This window comes from Staurois parvus, unplaced genomic scaffold, assembly GCF_062004578.1.
Source record: "Staurois parvus isolate SC_StPar_1 unplaced genomic scaffold, SC_StPar_1.0 ptg000054l, whole genome shotgun sequence".
NCBI lineage: Eukaryota > Metazoa > Chordata > Amphibia > Anura > Ranidae > Staurois > Staurois parvus.
The window spans coordinates 313,116-333,115 of record NW_028317850.1 but is presented as its reverse complement, the minus strand read 5'-3'; the positions used below and the strand labels follow the sequence as shown (position 1 = coordinate 333,115).

The following is a 20,000-nucleotide window of genomic DNA, read 5'->3' as shown; positions in this document are numbered from 1 at the left end:
CCTCTCTCCCAGGGACAAATCCCACTTGATCCGTATGAATCCACTCCGGCATTAACTCCTTCAGCCTACCTGCCAACACTTTTGCATACAGTTTGGTATCTGTTTAATAGGGATATCGGCCTATAACTAGAACACTGCGTACTATCTTTCCCTTCTTTTGGTATTATTGTAATATGAGCCTGGAGGGATTCCTCCCTCATTTCCATCTTTCAATTGATCTTTAAATTTCTTATAGTATCTCAGTATACCCATCCGGTCCTGGACTTTTCCCTGCCATAGTACTCTTTAATGCACTATTGATTTCTCCTTCTGTAATTGCTCTCTAGGGATATTAATTGCTCTTCTCTCAATTTCGGTAATCCCGCCTCTTTTAGGTATGTCCTTTTTTTGTTTTTTTGTTGTTTTTTTTCTTTCTTCCTCATCTCTTAGGGACTGTTGGGGATTGACATTATAAAATTTACTATAATAATCTTTAAACACTTTTGCGATATTTTTGGTAGAATATTTTAGTTCTCCTTTGTTATCTCTTATTTTCTCTATATAATTCCTACCTTTCTTTTTTCTTTGAGCTCTTATTAGGAATTTTCCTGGTCTATCTCCCCACCGATATCTTTCACTACTCATCTTATTAAACACTCTCCTTTTTTTTCTTCCTCCATTAATTTAATTTATTTAGTTCTTCTCGTTTTTCCCATACCTTCTACTTATTCTGTTTTATTATATTCTTTTTATGCACCTGTTCTAATTCAAATAATTCTCCATGAAGTGTGTTCTCTTTTTCCTGTCCTTTTTTCTTTTTTACCCCAATTGCTATTAAGATTCTTCTAATATATGCCTTGTGGGCTTCCCATACAGTCGCCACCGACATCTCCTCATTCTCATTTCTTTCGAAAAATATAGTTTTTTCTCTTTTGATTATCTGTTCTGTTTCCTGGTCCTGAAGACGTGTCTCATTTAATCTCCACGTATTTACCTTTTTTTGTTCTTCTCCCCATTTTATCCTCATTATGACAGGTGCGTGATCGGAAAGAGTTCTAGTTTCTATCTTTGCTTTCACCAGACTCTAGAAGTCTATGATCTAGCAATATATAATCCAATCTTGAATACGTCTCATGTGCGTGAGAATAGAATGTATAATCTCTATCCCTTAGATTTTTAATTCTCCAGCTGTCCACCAACTGACAATATATTGTATTGTTTTCTTTACTTCTTTCAAATGTTTGTTACCCTCTCTCAACACATGAGACGTCGAGTCGATCTGTGGTTCCATGCAACAATTAAAATCTCCTGCCACAATTAGTTTACCTTTTTTAAAATCTAATAGCTTCTTCAGTATGTTCTTTAGATAGGCCTCTGATTTTTTTATTTTTATTTTTTTTTTATTGGGGCAGTATATATTTGCCAATGTACATTCTACCTCTTGCAATTTCCCCTTTATAAATAAAAATCTCCCCTCCGGATCCTCCATTTTATCTTCCAAACAAAACCTTACATTTTTCGCAAACCCAATTGCCACCCCTTTAGCACGTTTAATTGGGGAGTCTGCATAGTACCACAATGGGTAATGCTTAGAATGCAGTTTCACATTTGTTTCTTGTATTAGATGATTTTCCTGTATAAACACTACCTCAATAAATCTTTTTTGTATTTCCTTAAGTATATTAAATCTTTTCTCCCAACTATTTAGCGCTTTAAAATTATAAGTCATAAAAGTAACTTCCTCCATTACTATATATATTTTCCCTTCTTTCCTCAGGATTCTCCCTATTTCTCTCCTTTCTTTTTGCAGAGTATCACCCTTATCCCTTTACCCTCCCTCCCCCCTCCCTCTCAATTTCCCCTTCCCTCCCCATCCCTTAGGCTACCTTTTTTGCCTAAAAATCATTTGTGGTCCCTATACCACCCTTGTTTCAAGTTTAAGGTGGTACTCCGACCACGAACAGTTCACCAGCCACCTATCCTCATCTGTGCCCTGTCTCTTGCTATATCTAATGCGTCTTTGATGATCCATCTATATGGCAGGGCTGGAACGGAAGAAGAGAGGGAGAAAGAGAACTCCCCCCTCCTCCTCCTCCTCCTCTCTACCCCTCCTTCCAACTACCTGCCAATTTTCTTTTCCCGTAGCCCCTATCTCTCCTTCCTTCTCTTCCCACTCAGGTATCACCATTTTCTCTAATTCAAGTCTCTCACAAACATCTCTCATATCTTCAGGAAATCTTAGTCTTGCTGTATGTCCGTTTTTTTCCATCCGATCAGACACGCTGGGAAGCCCCATCTATACTGCACATCCCGCTTCCTCATCTGCCCCAACAATGGCCTCAGAGATCTCCTTGTCAGTGTCTCTACAGCTAGGTCCGTAAAAATCTGAATTTTTATTTCTCCATATTTAATCGATGCTCTTCCTTTTTATTTTCTTCCATATCTCTTCTTTATCGCCAAAATTATGGAATTGCACAATTATATCTCTTGATTTCTCTTTACCCCTTTCTTGTTGGAGCTTTCTTATTCTATACACATTGTCAAGTTTAAGAGTCTCTGTTATCGATCTGTCCATTATTATATTCAAGATTTTACATATTATTCCCATTAGGTCTTCACCATGTTCTTCCTTAGATTACATCTCCTATCCCTATTTTCTTGTTCCTCTATCCTATAAGCAGCTTTCTTTGTTCTTTTCTCATTTCTATCGTCCGCTTTTCTAGTTTCAAAATAATTTGGGCCTGTTCTTCCACTTTTCCCTCTGTTTCTTCCATTCTTGCTATCATTTGCCCCAGATCTTTCTGTATTATCGCCATCTCTTGTTTTATTGATTTTTCAAGACTTTGAAACATTTCTGCTATTTCGCTTTTGTTTGACATTTGTAGTTCCTTTTCTTGTTCTACCGCCTCCACTCTCTCTCCTTTTTTGACTACTATTAGCCATTTCCAGGAATGGTCTAGGACTTTCTTCCATACTGATTTCCAACACACTCCATTCACTTAATCCTTGTTGTCTTTCTGGGGTCAGGTTCCCCTGTGAGGGTATATATTTTTTACCTGTTTGGGAGCTCTTGGGTCCACCTCCTTTGGCTATTTTTATTTTTCATGCCGTCAGAAATTTGAATCACTTATCCAAACTCTGGGGGGGGGGGGGGGTTAGTTATTGTACAGTCCCAAATATCACTCTAAATTCTCCACCACCAGTCTCATTACTTTTTCGTCCTTCTACTCCCCTGGGTAATCTCCCCCTATAGATTCACTTTAAGTATAGTTCATTCATTTATTTCATGCAGTAAATTTCATTGCTCCTTCAGCTCTCACACTCGCCCTACTGCCGTCCTCTCTTCCACATGGGGTGGCTTCCAGGTCTTCCTTCCGTGGGCTGTGAGCTTGGTCTCTCCAGCTCCTCCGTCTGTATTGCGCCTTTACTTTAATTTTTAGGGGGAGATTCCCCTGCGGGGTTCCTTTCTTGGTGGTCTGTACTCCAGCTTGTCGATGGGAGAGCCGGCGTCTCCCTCTGCCTGGGAACGCCGGCCGGCTTCTCTTCCTCCCAGTACTTCCTTGCGGGAGGTCACGTGGCCGCTTCTTGTCTTCTGGGCTCCTAGCAACCTGCTGCCCTGGACGGAAAGCTCCAGCCGTCCTGCAGCAGTGGTCCCCAGCCGCCCTGTCCTCTGCTCCGACCAACCTGCTCCACCACGTCTCCCCGTGCGCTACATCTCCAGCAGGCACCCACTCACAGGTAGGGCTTAACGGGCACCTCTACCTTCATTGCAGGGCTCAATGAGGGACAGGTGACTGCCTTACGGAGAGCGCTTACATCGTGCTCTCCCTCACCGCCATGACCAGGCTCCTCCCTAAAAAGGCCTTGTTTGTAACCCTGGTTGAGTAGATGGCAACGCGTTTCTGTTTGGTTCATAGTGGTCTGAAAAGTCACAGCCTACCCTAGCAATTTGCCTCCACATCCTACTCTATTAGATGACCTTTTCTGAATGCAATCATGTATTTTTCCTTGAATCTTGATGTGCTTTGCGTATTTCAGATCTACACAGTATTCCAGTGTGAAAATTTCCCTCCGTGCAAGACATGCCTGTAACAAAGACTGGTCACTGCTACGGTGTCCTTGTGCAGGGTGACTGGTCTTGTATCTACTTTCGCCTGTGCTTTTCTGCAAGTAGGCAGTACTGGGTGGACCTGCTGGGCCTCTCCCACAGCTCTGTTTTCTGAACAAGTACAGCACAGTGATGGCAACACTACTTTTACAAGGTAGTACCTAGGTTTGCAAGAACATTTGCAAACAAAGTAGATATATACAGTTTTTTTTCCCCTTTGTGCCTTGCAAGGAATATAGTATTTCTCTAGACAAAAATTGATAGTCTTCTTTGCAGTGTTCCTACATTCGTTGACCTAATCCAGGTTTTTCATAGCCTCACTCGACTAGTAAAGCTCTTTGGATGCAAGACTCAAGAGTGAAGGATTAAGCTGCAAAAGCAGCCATCACCTTGTGCTTGTTTTTCTTAGCTGGCTGTACAGTGAAGGGGATCTAATAGCTGTATAGCCACATATCACTTTCACAGTGCAGGTGGCATGTGTTAACCCTTTGCAATAGCAATAAAGTTAGTTCTAAGTGGTTCTAAAGGCAGAAGATTTTTTACCTTAACGCATTCTCTGCATTAAGGTAAAAACCTTCTATATGGAACTTCCAAGTGGAGGACTGGGGATCGTTCTCCTGTGTGAGTATTAGAGGGTAAACCAACGGATACGTGAAGTATTGCTGCTCTCTCAAGCAACTGGGCTGGTCCACATGAGTCCTCATGCACATGAGATGTTTTTACAGTTGCTTTTTTGGCTTTTGATGGGTTTTTTTTCTACAGCCAGTAAACTACCCAGCATGTTATCCTATGTGTCTATGCACACAGACTCTAATCAATGTTTTTTGGCAGGGACATTTTTTGGCTGGGAAAAAAACCCCAGGACTAGTGGGTTTCTAGAGGAGTTTTTGTAGCTGTTAAAACTCTCTAATCCTTAAAAATGCGGTAAATCGCAGCAAACCAGCTTTTTTTAGATTTTTTTTTTGGTCAAAATAAACTCTAAAGAAACCGCAGCAAAACGGTAATACAAAAATGCTATAAACTGCTGAAAACCTCATGTTTGTAACGTGACTTTACACAGCTAACGATACCAGCATTATTAAAATGCCCCGTGTGCATGGAGACTAACTGTAAAAAGACAGAGCGCACCAGCTTAGTGCATTATCTCAAAGAACGTTTATTAAAATGGCTCTGAGGAAGAGGGTTACCCTCGAAATGCGTAAACCATTCTTCGTTTCCTGGACGGCACCTGTCTGGCATTTGAAGGTCTACTGGGTCTCATTATTCATTGTACCAAAAGGCTGCAACTTTTTTACTTTTACTTACTGTTTGAGTATATTTTTATCATTTTATATCATATTTCAATAAACTTTCATTGGGATAATGCACTAGGCCGGTGCGCTCTGTTTCTTTTTACAAATGCCAATGGGACTCAGGGTGTCCACGGTTTATGTACATTACAATCACAGCACACACATCGGGTATTGCTGAGAATGTCGAAGTGAGAGCAGTAATTTTATCAAAACTCCGTTAACTTTAAACTTTTGAGCTGTCGAGACTTTTAAAGCATTATCTATGGAAATTTTTTAGTATCCTTTCTTTTTCACAATATCGTGTGCTCACATAATTTTACGACTTGGCATGTTTGGTATTTGAGGAAACCCCATCTTTAAGCTTCTGCAAGCAGATTGTTCCAAATAGTATCTGTTGGCTTTCACAACAGAGTCTACCTCTGACCTCACAGGACCTTTATTTCTCTAATTGTTGGTCTGACTTTCTTTTCCTGTTTTAAGTAGTTGTTGCACTTGTTTGCTGCTTACGTAGAAACAGTAGAGTGAGCTTTGTCCTAAGACAGGTATGACTAGCAGGATCATAATGCGAAAAATCTTGAAAAATAAAAACGCTCCGCTTGCTAAAGAAGATGCAGTCTATTCAAATTTTGTGGGATTATATAGCGTTTAAAGTGCAGCTGATTCAATTGAAATCCACTAATTACAATCTGCAGGCATCAAACCAAAAGCTATGCAGAGTCTTATTGTTATTTTTCTTTACAAAGCAGCCACAACCTGCCCCATCAAGCATGTTTCAGACAATGACCTTTGCTCTATGTGGAAGCAATGGTCTCTCTGCAGAGGTTTGACACACCTCTTGCGGAGTCAGACCTAGAGTTTTGCAGTCAGCCAGGAGCATGACCTTTGCTGATTACATAGCTATAGATGGGACTTGGCAAAGATTTGTCTAACAGCATGCTGGCATGGGACAGGATTTTCCTACTACTACAGGATAATCCCACTACTGAACACAGTGGATCACGGTGCTTGGTTCCCAGCCGCTGTGAGTATCCTGGGTATCGTGTGATGGCAATGACCAATGGTGGTGATCACATGTTCTTATACAAGCAGTCTGTCACAAATGGCTTTCCATTTATGACAGCTTGCTTACTGTTGACCTGCTGTGATTGGCTACAGCTAATCACTGGGTACCTGGTACCCTGTGATTAGCTGTAGCCAATCACCGCAAGTCAACAGTAAGCAAGCTGTCATGATTGGCTTTCCATTCATGTCCGTTAATTGCTTATAACAGTGATCATCACTGTATAAGCATTAAGTGTTAAAAAAAAAAAAAAATCCTTGACATCCCCTAAGCATAGTACAGTGTCATTATGAAAGTATGTTTTGAAAAAAAGTTTTAAAAAATTGTGTTTTTTATTTTTATTTTTTACATCCTGTTACATACAGTGTGCATCCATGATTACTGCCACACCAGTCATATGATGCTGTACTGCACTGGGTTAGTATGTAAAAAAGAAAATGTGAAGAAAACCCCAAATTTTATTTTGTTTCTTTTTACAAAAAATTGTGACAAAATTACAACTTAAAAAAAAATTTGCCTTGCCTCTTACTAAATACCTTGGATTGTCTGCTTTCCAAAAAGGGGCAATTTGGGGGATATTTGTGCTGTCCTGGCATTTTAGGGTCTCAAGAAGTGAGGCTGTCAGTACTTCTGCATTGATCAATTTTTAAATCTATATGCCATAGTTTGTAGACACTATAATTTTCACACAGACTAAATATACACTGATTTGGGTTATTTTTTTACAAAAGAAATGAAGCAGAATACATTTTGGCCTACGTTTATGAAGAAAATGTTATTTTTAATAGACTAAATGTTTTTTTGGCAAAATGTCATAAATGTTTCCATTTATATAGCAAAAAAATAAACCAAAAGACAGCTCTGTTTGTACCCAAATAAAATTTTATATAATTATTTTCAGTGTTGCATGACCATGCAATTGCCAGTTAAAGTAGCACAGTGCTTAATAGCAAAAAATGCACTGGTCATAAAGGGGGTAAAACCTTCTGGAAGTCAAGTGGTTAAAAAGTGGGTCTGAGTCTTGGGGCTCATTGTGGGCCCAGAAGGCATTGTATCCTTTGTAAGAGAACATGCATGCACTTTCATTTCAAGTTGCATTATAGAAATTTTAGAGGTGGAAATCTACTTGAACGACATGGGAGAAGTCATAGATCTCCTGGAACAGTGTTGCCTCCTCACACCTGATTTTAAACCTCTGATTGCCTTACTACCGTGTCACAATCGCGTGCATTGCTTTGCTATCATGGGTTTAAATCCAGTGATGAGGCAACATATCGCCTCTTCTCCACCTGTCAAACCACTGGGATCATTTTGCAGAGGAACAGCAGTGCCTACTTCACCTGTGAATGAGCCCTTCGCTGTAGTCAGCAGCGGCACCCTAAGGGCTTGTTAACATGTAAAGTTGTGGGGTGGTAAAACCCTGCAGTTGAATCATGACGTTACTGACAACCCCCTGACTGAGATCTGTCCGTCACCTGGCTAATATCTACTGGTTGCTGACCTCCACATTAGAGCATGTGTTTTTGGTTCCAGAACTCATCTCTGACTTTTTTTCCTTCTGTACAAGAATTGGTTGTCTGGACAACAAAGCATAGACAGTAAAAACATTGTTAGACGTTCTACCCCTTCATCTGTCTTCATTTTTTTTTATTTCTGTTCCTCTTGGGGAAATTGTACATTCAATTCTGTGCTGAAACCCCCTAACGGGGACACCAACCCTTCCTTGTGCAATCCAAAATGAAATAGAAATTGGTCTGGAGTTGAAATTTAATATGTTGCATCTGAAATTCTTAAAAGGTCTGCAAATATAAACATTAGACACATTGTTTAAACTGGGCTTTGTCCATAACCTAAATAAACCTAAGAACATTTATTGTACAGTTTTCATGCTCAACTTTTTTTTTTTTTTTTGCAGTTTATTGTGGACATCACTAACGCTACATTTTTTACGCGGATATGAAGAGTGAGGTTTCTTCAGATGCACCAAAGAATCAGGAAAGCCTAAAAGGGGTGTTGCTGAACCCTGAGCCTATTGGGCCAGCAAAGACCTTCCCATCAGACGTGGACATGATCTCCAGTAAGGTGGGAAATGAGTTCTCTCATTTGTGCAGTGATTCAAATAAGCAGCCGAGGAGCTTAAACGGCAGCACAGAACAAGAGAAAGGACTTGTGCGAAAAAAGAGGAAAAGCCAGCAGGCTGGGCCTTCCTATGCACAGAGTTGTGAGGCAAAGAAAAATCAGAGACTGATTGAACTTCGATTAGGGCCTCAGAGTGATGAAGATAATGACTCTTCCTTTAGTGATTGTGTATCTTCACCTTCATCTAGCTCACATTTTGGTGACTCTGATACTATGACTTCTGATGAGGACAAAGACAACCCTAGACATTTCTCTCCGGCAGGTGTAAATACTACAAATAGGACTCCTTCAAGGGCTCAAAAATGGCCTCGTCCCCAGTCAGAGCCTGTGCCTAGTATGCTAATGAAGCGGCCTTGCTATCAAGTAAGCGCCTTACGGAGGTCTATGCATCGGAAGACTTTTATGAAAAAGGGTTCCACACAGAGGACACAAAAGCAGAAGGAGAGGCTATTATTGCAGAGGAAGAAGAGAGAGGTTCTGGCCAGGAAGAAGTATGCGCTACTCCCTAGTTCCAGCAGCTCTAGTGACAATGACCTCAGCAGTGAGTCAGCCTCCAGCACTAGTTCTTCCACTGAAGGAGAAGAGGATATCTTTTTGTCTCCAGAGGAAAACCACCAAAATGGTACAACTCTTCCCTCAGGTAAAACACATTTTAAAATGCATTCTCTTGTGTTTGTACATAAACTGTTTTTATTATTTCTTCTTCCCTTTGCTGGTGGTTTCAAAGCGGAACTTAAGTGGTTGTAAACCCTTGCCTTATACCTTGTGAAGTCCTAGCCTCAGGTAATACACAGTAGTGGAACAAATCCTCCTACATAAGGTGTACCTGTTTATTTGCAGCCATTTTGTCCTGTAGATCCTTTTAAAGCTCAGATGAAAAGGATTTTTCAGACTCTCAAAATCATGAGCAGGGAATTGCAGTTACACTTTACAAGAGCTCTGAAAACAGGAACAGAGATGAGGCTGTCAATAATAGGCTGCGTCACAACTTTGTTCCCTGTCACCTTTACCTCTGCTGATAAGAGGAACAAGACAGCAGACAGAAATGACACTTTTTGTATTTAGGCACTATACACTATACTTTTACCTTCTAAATGCTACTGCTTTCTTATGTCTCCTACAAGAATGCATAAATAACAATGTAATACCTTTTTTTTTTTTTTTTTTTTTTTTTTTTATTTTCTATGCGTTCATGTGACTGCAAAGCCTTGGCCCCTCCGTGTCGTGTGGCTGGTAGGCGGAAACAACTTGTTCATGCCTAGTGCCTTAAACGCCGGTGGGTGATGTCATTAACCCGAGGAACTCCTTTTCATCGTTGATCATGCACATTACACAAAGGAGCAGAGCTTTGCAGTCACATGACCAAATAGAAAATTAAACAAAGATATTATGATATAGCAGCTGTAGACAAAATTGTGTTTTGGAAATGTTAGGCAGTTCCTATCCTCCTATTGATCAGCGGTTCCAAATGAAGTAGTACTGCGGTAGGGAATAGACACAAAAAGATACTTAGCATCTTTCCCAATAATTATATTTATTTGGCGCTTTTGACATTTTCTTAACAATGCTTATGTAGGTATCACATTAATAATTAAAATTATATGGAGAACATAGGTACTGTAATGCAGTTGTCTTCTATAGATCAACATACCTATATTCCAGTTTGTACTCTTCATAGAGTACTTGCTGTCACAGACTGAGGTATACCCAATGCTCAGAGTGGGGCTTGTCTGTGCTGAGAAGCTGTCATGAATGTGACCGCTTCACATACAGGACGGTATCTCTGGCCACATTCAGCTATTGGCCAGGAGAATATAAACAAACGGGCAGGGGATACTGGTAATGTCATCAGAGCCAAAACGGGGGAGGGGGACACGCTCAAGTGCCTCAGGTGCTACACTGAGAGGGTCACCACGGCAGACAGAGCAACCTCACTCCTCCTGTAGAGCCAGGAAAATGTGCAGGAGGCCTGTATGTTGGCAGGTGCTCAGAGGGAGCAGTGGGGGGGTGGGGTCAGTACAGGGAATGCAGGAAAACATGCCTGCCCTCCTCCCCCTCCCAGTACAGCGCACAAGTCATCTGTTCTAAGGAGTTTCGGAGAGGCAGAGGGAGCGGCAGCTCAAATGTCTGTGTCTGGCTCTGCTGTGTTCAGTACTGATGTATGGGGGGAACTCTAATGCAAGGGGAGGCTCTGAAGTAAAAGGGATACTAATGTAAGGGGGGGCTTTAAGGCAAGGAAGGTACTATTGTAGGGAGGACACTGATGTAAAAGTGGAAAACTGATGTAAACTCTGGCCTAAGAGGGGACACTGAAGTAGGGGGGCACACTGATGCAAAGAATGACTGATGTAGAGGAGGGCATTGATGTAAGAGGGGCACTGATGTAAGGGGTGCATTGATGTAATATAATTGTAAAAAATTTACCTATTTAAAAAAATGAAATACTAAAAATATCTTCTGACATAATCTTTTGCAGAGGGTGGGGGGAGCCTAACTGAGTCCTTGCCCCGGGTGACAGAATGTGTCTAGCTTGTCCACTGGATGTCACTTGAATCACAGGGGAGGTACTAGTCTTAAGGTCCACAGCACCTGTTGATTTGGCCTTGCTTTTGATTGAAAGAGATGACAGTGGTTGGATTTGAAACTGCTATTGGACTGAATAGCAGCTATGGATCCGCCCACCGTTATTTGCTGTCAATCAATGAGCAAGGCAGTCTAACACAAGTTCCCCGTCAGACTTCACCCACAACACTACAAAAAGCCTTGGACTTGTCCCTATCAGTGTGGCGGGCACAGTGGCCAATGACAGAGAAGCAAGCTCACTGAGGAAGGACTGCCCAGTACTCTGATGCTTGCACCAGAGCTCAGCAATGACGTCTACCAGTTGAGTGGCAGCCGACAGAATTCTAAAGGGTGTCCACTATAACCTTTATGAATTACCTCCCTGACGACTGGGATAAAAAAAAATTTACGTAGCCTAATTTTCTAGATGTACAGTAGTAACCGGATATTTTACTGTCTATTTAGCTATACAACCCATTTCTCAAATCTTGTACAGTTGTGGCCAAAATTATTCAACCCCCACTGAAATTGAGTGTTTTGGCCAGTTTGACATTGCTTTTGATCATTCAGTCATCTTGCTTACATTTACATTAAAGAGGCACTTGTAGGTCAGACAAATATAACATAACAGTTATAATGAAATAACCACAAATGTCTTTTCTGTGCTCACAGCATTATCAGTTTTATTCAACCCCCAAGTGACATTCAATCTTAGTACTTAGTACAGCATCCTTTTACAGTTATAACAGCTTTTAAACGTGAAGCATAGCTTGACACAAGTGTCTTGCAGCGATCTACGGGTATCTTCGCCCATTCTTCATGGGCAAAGGCCTCCAGTTCAGTCACATTCTTAGGCTTGCGCACTGCAACTGCTTTCTTTAAGTCCCACCAGAGGTTCTCAATCGGATTTAAGTCTGGTGACTGCGATGGCCACTCCAAAATGTTCCAGCCTTTCCTCTGCAACCATGCTCTAGTGGACTTGGAGGTATGCTTGGGATCATTGTCCTGTTGAAAGGTCCAACGTCTCCCAAGCCTCAGGTGTGTGACGGACTGCATCACGTTTCCATCCAATATCTCCTGGTACTGAAGAGAATTCATGGTACCTTGCACACACTGAAGCTTCCCTGTACCTGCAGAAGCAAAACAGCCCCAAAGCATGATTGACCCTCCACCATGCTTCACAGTAGGCAAGGTGTTCTTTTCATCATAGGCCTTGTTCTTCCTCCTCCAAACATAGCGTTGATCCATGGGCCCAAACAGTTCTAATTTTGTTTCATCAGTCCACAGAACACTATCCCACAACTTTTGTGGTTTGTCCACATGGCTTTTGGCATACTGCAGTCGACTCTTCTTATTCTTTGGAGACAGCAAGGGGGTACGCCTGGGAGTTCTGGCACGGAGGCCTTCATTACGCAGTGTGCGTCTTATTGTCTGGGCTGAAACTTCTGTACCCACATCTGACAAATCTTTTCTCAGTTCCTCAGCAGTCACACGGGGACTTCTCTCCACTCTACGCTTCAGGTAGCGCACAGCAGTCGAAGTCAGCATCTTCTTTCTGCCACGACCAGGTAGCGTTTCAACAGTGCCCTTTGCCTTGAATTTGCGAATGATGCTTCCTAAGGTGTCTCTTGGTATGTTTAACATCTTTGCAATCTTCTTATAGCCATTGCCCTTCCTGTGAAGAGAAATCACCTCTTCTCTTGTCTTCCTGGACCATTCTCTTGCCTTCACCATGTTTGTAACCACACCAGTAAATGTCTAGAAGGAGCTGAGTATCACAGTCATTTTAAAGCTGCCTAATTGGTGCTTATTATGCTTGATTGCTGCTCGGTGACATCCACAGGTGTTTTCAATACCTGATGGAAAGCACCTGTATGAACCTCTGTTCTTCAGAGTGGTAGTCTTTAAGGGGTTGAATAATTGTGGCAATGAAGAAACCACATAAGAACCATTTACTACTGTATTACATAAACAATTGATGTCATTTTAGTTGCATTTGGGTAGTTACAACGTCCTTGTAGGATTTGATTCTGAATACAATTCCAAATGTACACTATAGTCCCTAAACCCCTTTACAGCATTGGGGGTTGAATAATTTTGGCCACAACTGTATATTGCAGCAGTGAAGGAATTCTTTGACTTTCATATTCCGTTCTAGAGCCTTGATCGTTGAGCCCTGTTACCAGAGGCTTGTTGGCAGAGTAGCTTGGTACAGCTGGTGCTAGCTTTAAATAAATCCCCCTGCCTGGCAATAAGTAGTTTGTTGCCATGGGTGGCAGAAAATGGAGCAGATGGTTTCTGAAGAATTCTTAAGCAGCAGAAAATGCCAGGCTCCAGTAATTTCCTAGATTTATTGATATTAATAACAAGTTTTACTGGTTGTTTGACTTTTAAAATACTGTTTTGCAAACTTAAGCATATCACAGTCCTTGGCACCTCAGACTGAGCAAATGAGGAAAAAATGTCTAATCGGCAATTAGCTGCAGCATGTGTTGAAATGAGCTGTAGATTCAGTGATGCAGCTGAATTATATACAAATCGTAGCTTCTTTTTTTTTTTTTTTTTTTTTATAGGGGCAAAGTTTCTTTTTAAAAAAACATTTAAATAAATGCACGTATTTTTGCAAGAAATGTTTTTAATTTATTAATTTAACAGGAGCCTGCAAAGCATTGCACTGGCAATCAGCTTAGACTGTTAGCAAAGATCAAAATTTGTGAGCAGTGCACTCAAAATCAGGGAGTCCTTGTATGCGCCCAAATCCATTTACAGCTCACAACATATGAACAATACAGTAGGCACCACCTTGCATCTGTAGGGATTGCCTTCAAACTTCATTGGGGTTTCAGTGCAACCAAGGAAAAAACAAACTTTATATGCATGCCTCTAATTTACAGAAATACGTGCACAGCGCCTCACAAGCCATCCACCAGGGCAGTGCCATGTCAGTGCCAGGGCAGTGAGGACGTGCCAGTGTTTAATTTTACTTGAGTCTTGAAGATACATCACCTGTTTAGTGTGGCTCCATGGTTGCAGAAGGCTACAGTCTCCCAGGCGTACATCTGATGATAGTTTGCTATGGACACAGCAACACTCTGGAATGGCCACATACAAACGAGTCAGCTGCAGCCGGTTTGTGTGTGAACAGAACTCTTTGAAACCTGGACCCAAGGCACATATAGTTTTGCATGCTGGATGAGCAGTTACTTGTGAGCAGCAGCAGCCGCTGATTTTTAAAGAGTACAGATCTTACAGCTATCACTGACAGATGCTGCTGGTCACACACAGTTTGTGCAGGCAGTGTTTACAGCCGCCTGCAGGAACCTAAATCTCACCAATGGTTTACATGGCCATATACCAGTGGTCACAGGCAACCAAGGTCCCCACTGAATTTTGCTGCCAGTACCTACAGGTGCCAAAAAGATTTCAGCAGGTTCGGTTTAGAAGTTTTAACACTGTCAGGTTTTTTTTTTTTTTTTAATCAAAGAATATTATTTATTGAGCCACCTTCATAATGTACAAAAACTCACAACACAAACTTGCCAACATACAGAAAACAAGTAAATCTGCCATCCGATACAAAATGAACATTTGACAACGGTGCATTTCACAGATGAATGAACAGTCTAGCAGTACAGCTGCAAGGTGAACATAAATGTGACCTTCAAAAGACAATGGTAGACATAGTACAAAAAAAGAACTTCAAGAAGGACCGGCAAATCAGCCAGTCACAGCCCTATTGCCTGCAATAAAAAGTATAACTAAAACCATTATCCACAGCTGGATTACCAATAAATGATGTACAGTAGTGGATTCACTTTGCAGCCTTCTGTATCCAAAGTAAAAATATAAGGGGAACATAATTCTTACACCTGCAATAATCGTTCTGTGACTAATTGGTGAGGAGCTAGTCCAGGAGTATGAAGCCATGCCTACCATAAAGAGAAACTTACATTGTATAATAATTTTTTGCGCATCTTGCATATTTCTCAATATTGGAATTTTTATTGTCAGTTTGACATATTTTTATTGTATTTACTGATTATTTAGCACAATGGGGGGTGTGTGTGTATGTATGTGTGTATATGTATGTAATTTTACTGGACATGTTTAATAGCAAAAAGTCCAAAATATTGTGTTTTTTCTCAAAATTGTCAGCCTTCTTTTTTTTTTTTTCTTTTTTTTTTTTTTTTTTAGCTTATAGTGCAAAAAAAAAACCGTACAGGTGATCAAATACCACCAAAAAAGAGCTCAATTCATGGGGAATAAAAGGACGTAAATTTCATTTGGATGCAGTGTTGCATGACCGTGCAATTGTCAGTTAAAGTAACGCAGCGTCATAACACAAAAAATGACCTGGTCATGATGGGGGGTAAAACCTCTAAAGGGCAGGTGGATAAGAAAGGATTTCAATGTAGTATTGGTGTATAGTTGGGAAATGTAGCAAATGCCCGCATCTTCCCAGGACCGGAAACCATCAAGTTTACACACCTCAGCATAAGAAGGGTTACGCCACAATGGAGCACTTGTCAGGTTTGCGTAATATGAGTAAGGTTCCCTTTGAACCCTTTATGTAAATCTTTTGGGGAAAATTGTATATCACTGTCATTACTCACAAGGAAGTAGAACTGTAATGTATGCTTTGATTTTGTTTTATGGGAAGAATGCTTTTCTGAAAGCACAATCACCGTGCATTTCCTTTTTATTTTACAGGTAGCATTGATGAGGATGTTGTAGTCATTGAAGCTTCATCCACCCCTCAAGTCCCTGCCAATAATGAAGAAATCAATGTTACCTCTACTGACAGTGAAGTGGAAATAGTCACAGTTGGTGAAACCTACAGGTTGGAGCTTTACAATGTTTACAATAAATGAGAAAAAATTGATATCCTTTTAGTTGGTTTTTGGTTAAATTGTGTTGTAGGCCATAATAGGTTTACGTTACTGTATTATGCCAAGCGCATAATGCGTGAGGGCCTGGCAAGGGGACTTTCCTGCTAAAGATTTGCCTGCTTGTGCTACAGACCTCCCTCAAGGAAGCTTCTGTTGCCTTACTATCCTCATAAGCAGCTATACATTTAAGAAGCAAAGAGCATCTTGACTTGACTATTTGAATTATTAATTTGAACGTTGCCTTTTGGAAGGAGCAGCCTTTGATGTAGGACATTAAGCAGCAAAGGTAAAGCAGAATGCAGCTAGCTTAATAAAATAAGTGATACTTTCTAGCATTATTTAGGAAGACCAGGCTGTTTCTCCTTTGTAAGAAGTTAATGAGCACCTTACCCCACTGGAAATGCTACTTTTGCAATGGTAGATCTTTTACTGTTCATCCTCTTTTGTGAAAAATGAATGATTCACAGCAACTTCACAATATCTGTTCTCTGGGTCAGGGGAGGATCGCATCAGATTCTGATACTCATGAAAAGCAAAGAGGATAGAGGCAGATAATCTCCACACTATCTTTCTCAGAATATCTGCCTGGCAATGAGCAACCTGAATTGCCCTGCTTTAGAGCATAAACTTATTTATTTTTTTAGTTAAGCATGCTTCAAAATATTTTTTCTTTAAAACCAGAGTTTAGTATCAAATGAACCTTTCTGTCACATTTTCCTGGACAAACCAAAGGTATAATGCTATTATGTGCAAGAATATCTGTTCCTCCTTTTTATTTGCATGCATTAGCCCCAAAAATGTAATATTTTGCAGCTTTCTGGTCATTTAGATGTGGTGGTTGCATTGGATTATTATTTTAGGATTTTTTCACTCTGTTTTTTCACCTTGTAATCTGGCCAGTAACACACCTTGTATTAGAGTGTCTCCAATCTGGATGAAGGAGCACAGGGAGTACTATTGGACAGCAGCATTGTTCATCTGGGTGGGGGGTGGGAGTGTTAGGATGTTTTAGCAGATTTAGATGCACTAACAAATTGAACTCCATCTAACACTTTATAAGCAGTTACAGTAACTTTTTTTTTTTTTTTAATTTTTAAGAACATATAAAAAATGTTTTCTTTTGGGCTTAAAAGGGTATGATAAGAATTTACGAACAAAATAAGAGATGTATGGATTTGTCAAAAACAAATACTCCCTAAGTGGATGTAGCATTGATCCATTGCTGCATCTGTCCCCCACCAGCACCGAGACTCAGTTCTCAGCTCTCACTGATCAGAGACCTGGTGAATGTCAGTCACTGGCTCTCTGCTTTCCTCCTTCAGCACTCTCTGGATCTCTGGACTTTGGAGGGGGCAGGAATGGCTGGCTCAGGCTTTTGGCAACACACTGGGAGGCTGAGCCAGCTGCTGGTCCAGGCTTCAGGGTGGATCCTGACCATATGGTCAGGATCTTTTCTGAACCTGGGCCGGCTCTGTGAATTCAGCTGATAGTGGGCTTGAGCCCACTTTCAGCTGAAAATTGGTCACGGGAGTGCAGAACAAACTACACTCCCATGATCTATATAAGTATAGCCAAAATAGCTTTGGCTATATTTCTCCTTTTAATATTGTTTTTCAGTAAGATGAATTATGGGCATCAAGAAATGTAAGCATGGATCTACATTCACATAGACATGGATCTGCTGGATTCAGCAGCGGCCTCTGCAAGCCATTGTTGGCATTAGCCAAGCAGTTAAGAATATGTCTAAATGATATGTTTGTTTACGGTCTGTATGCTGTCCTTCATCTCAGTGTGACTGCATCATTCCTCTGTAGATTTTAGCAGGCGACATAGTCCAAGCTCTGGACATTGCACTTTGCAAAGGCCACAATCATTTGCACTGATTAAAATTCAACCAGATATATCATAATTTGATCTGCTTGGCTGGGAAGTGTTTGGCAAGCACAGCTGTCTATGCATGTGAATTTGGTGCCCAGCAATCCAGTTATTTAGCTAGTTCAGTCACAAGCTCAACAGACTCCAGGAAACCTATTAAGTTACTTATAGAGCTTTATTATGGAATATCTGGTACACATTGGGACATTTTTGTGATCTCTAGCAGACCTAAACAAGTTTATTTATTTTTTTAGTATTTACAATTTTTATTGATTTTTATTGATTGGAACAACATAAAAAGGAGCACATCGATGGTAAAATCTGCATGGTTCAAAACATAACATCACATAGCTACAGTGGGGAGGCTATCAGAGCAGCACAGTTGGAGAAAGGTGGGAAGGGGAAAAAGAATCCCATGGGTGCCACACTGCCTCGAACACCGCTATCGAGCCGGAGTGTTTAGCAGTCAGGTATTCCATCTGTCGTACATCAGCAGTAATTTTAAACAAAGTGGACATCGAGGGCGATATAGCGGATAACCAACACATAGGAATGCTTCTTCTGGCCGCAGTCAAAATGTGTGGAGAGTTTCCTGGACACCTTGGGAAGGCTTGGGAACGGCAAGCCCAATAAAAAGTATAGGGGCTCAAAGGGGAGAAAGGTATGCAATAACAATTGTAAAAAAGACAAAACCTCTTCCCAAAAAGGGACAATGGATCCACAAGTCCAAAAAATGTGGAAGAGGGAGCCAAAGTCTTTCCCACAACGCCAGCAGGCAGAAGAAGCACTTGAGTTAAAAGCATGAATAACCTCAGGGGTTTTGTACCACAACATCAGAATTTTGTGTGTATTTTCTTTATAAACAACACAGAAGATTTAGATGTGTTTTCCCAAATTTTCTTCCACTGTGTTAGATCGATGTCACATTGTAAAAACTGGGACCACTTGCACATGTAATGGTGAGTGTCATTAGAGAGGGGGGTAGCGTCCATTAAGAGTTTTTGTATGTTTTGGAAATTATACCCCTTTTGATGTGGGCCCTGTATACATAGACGCTCAAAGGGAGAAGGTTTCCCAAGAGTTTAAGTGGGGGACATGGTGGAGAAAAAATGGTGTAGCTGAAGGTGTATATATAAAAATGTTGGGTGGGCAGATCCTTTTTCTGGAGGTGGGAGAACGGTTGCAACTTCTGAGTAATAGGGTGTACTAGATGGCGCATAAACCAGTTTATTAACGTAGTCTTTTTTTTTTTTTTTTCTTTCTATGTTCTAAATTTCTGGTATTTCATTTGGTGCTCAGCTATAGCATAGAGCAGTTTGTGTTCAGGCAGCAAGTACAGATTGACTGCCTGCCCCTCTCTTAGCCAGTTATTAGCACTTTATGCACAGACGCTACCCTGCATCACAGTATGTCTCAGTACCATGTGAGGACTGGAGCCTGAGTGAGCCCAAAACTTTAACCTACATGCTCTTCAGGGCTACACAAAATAGTTTGTGAAATTAAAAATTCTACATTTATTGCGTCAGGTTATGGTAACTTCTGCAGAACCTAGGAAGAGCAGTTAGTCTATCATACACATTTTTATTATTCTATGCAGCATATTTTTTTGACCAGGTTCACACCAGTCCAATGTGTGAGTAGTTAGCATACGTATAGTGTCACTTGTGGTTTACTGGTTAGCATACTTGGGGCACCATCTGCATGGAATTGGTGTTAGCACTACTGTCTTTGCAGTAAGCCAGTTTCACATTCTCAAAAACATACTGGTAGACTAATTTATCATCTGACTCAATTTAACCTAACCTCCCTTTCCTAACATAAACATGTGGTTTACTTAAGCCATCCTTCCGTTTATTTCGTCCACCACCTTGTTATAAAGCAGCACCATGTAAGCTTCAAGACACTGGTTAGAGCTTACAGAAGACTGCCAGATATTTTGCTTTTCTCCTGGTGGCTGAACAGAAAGGTGGGGGCTGCCGCATCCCACTTCCCTCTGCATTCGTCTTGCTGGTGTTTACTTGGGGCAAGTCCTGGAAGCCAGAGACAGTCATGCCATAGCAAAGCAGCCGTCTCCTTGCCAGCTGCAGTGTATAAGT

General features: G+C 41.0%; 1 protein-coding gene across 7 annotated transcripts in view; it reads left to right on the top strand.

Annotated features, from left to right (window-relative positions):
- RNF111 (ring finger protein 111) overlaps positions 1-20,000 on the top strand; it is a 102,750-nt gene that overhangs the window by 34,232 nt on the left and 48,518 nt on the right. For all 7 annotated transcript variants that reach the window (XM_089667674.1, XM_089667671.1, XM_089667669.1 and 4 more), the window contains exons 2-3: positions 8,355-9,218; positions 15,851-15,980. In XM_089667674.1, coding sequence (XP_089523800.1) covers positions 8,396-9,218; positions 15,851-15,980 — 953 coding nt within the window. In that variant the 5' untranslated portion in view covers positions 8,355-8,395. The remainder of the gene's footprint in view (positions 1-8,354; positions 9,219-15,850; positions 15,981-20,000) is intronic.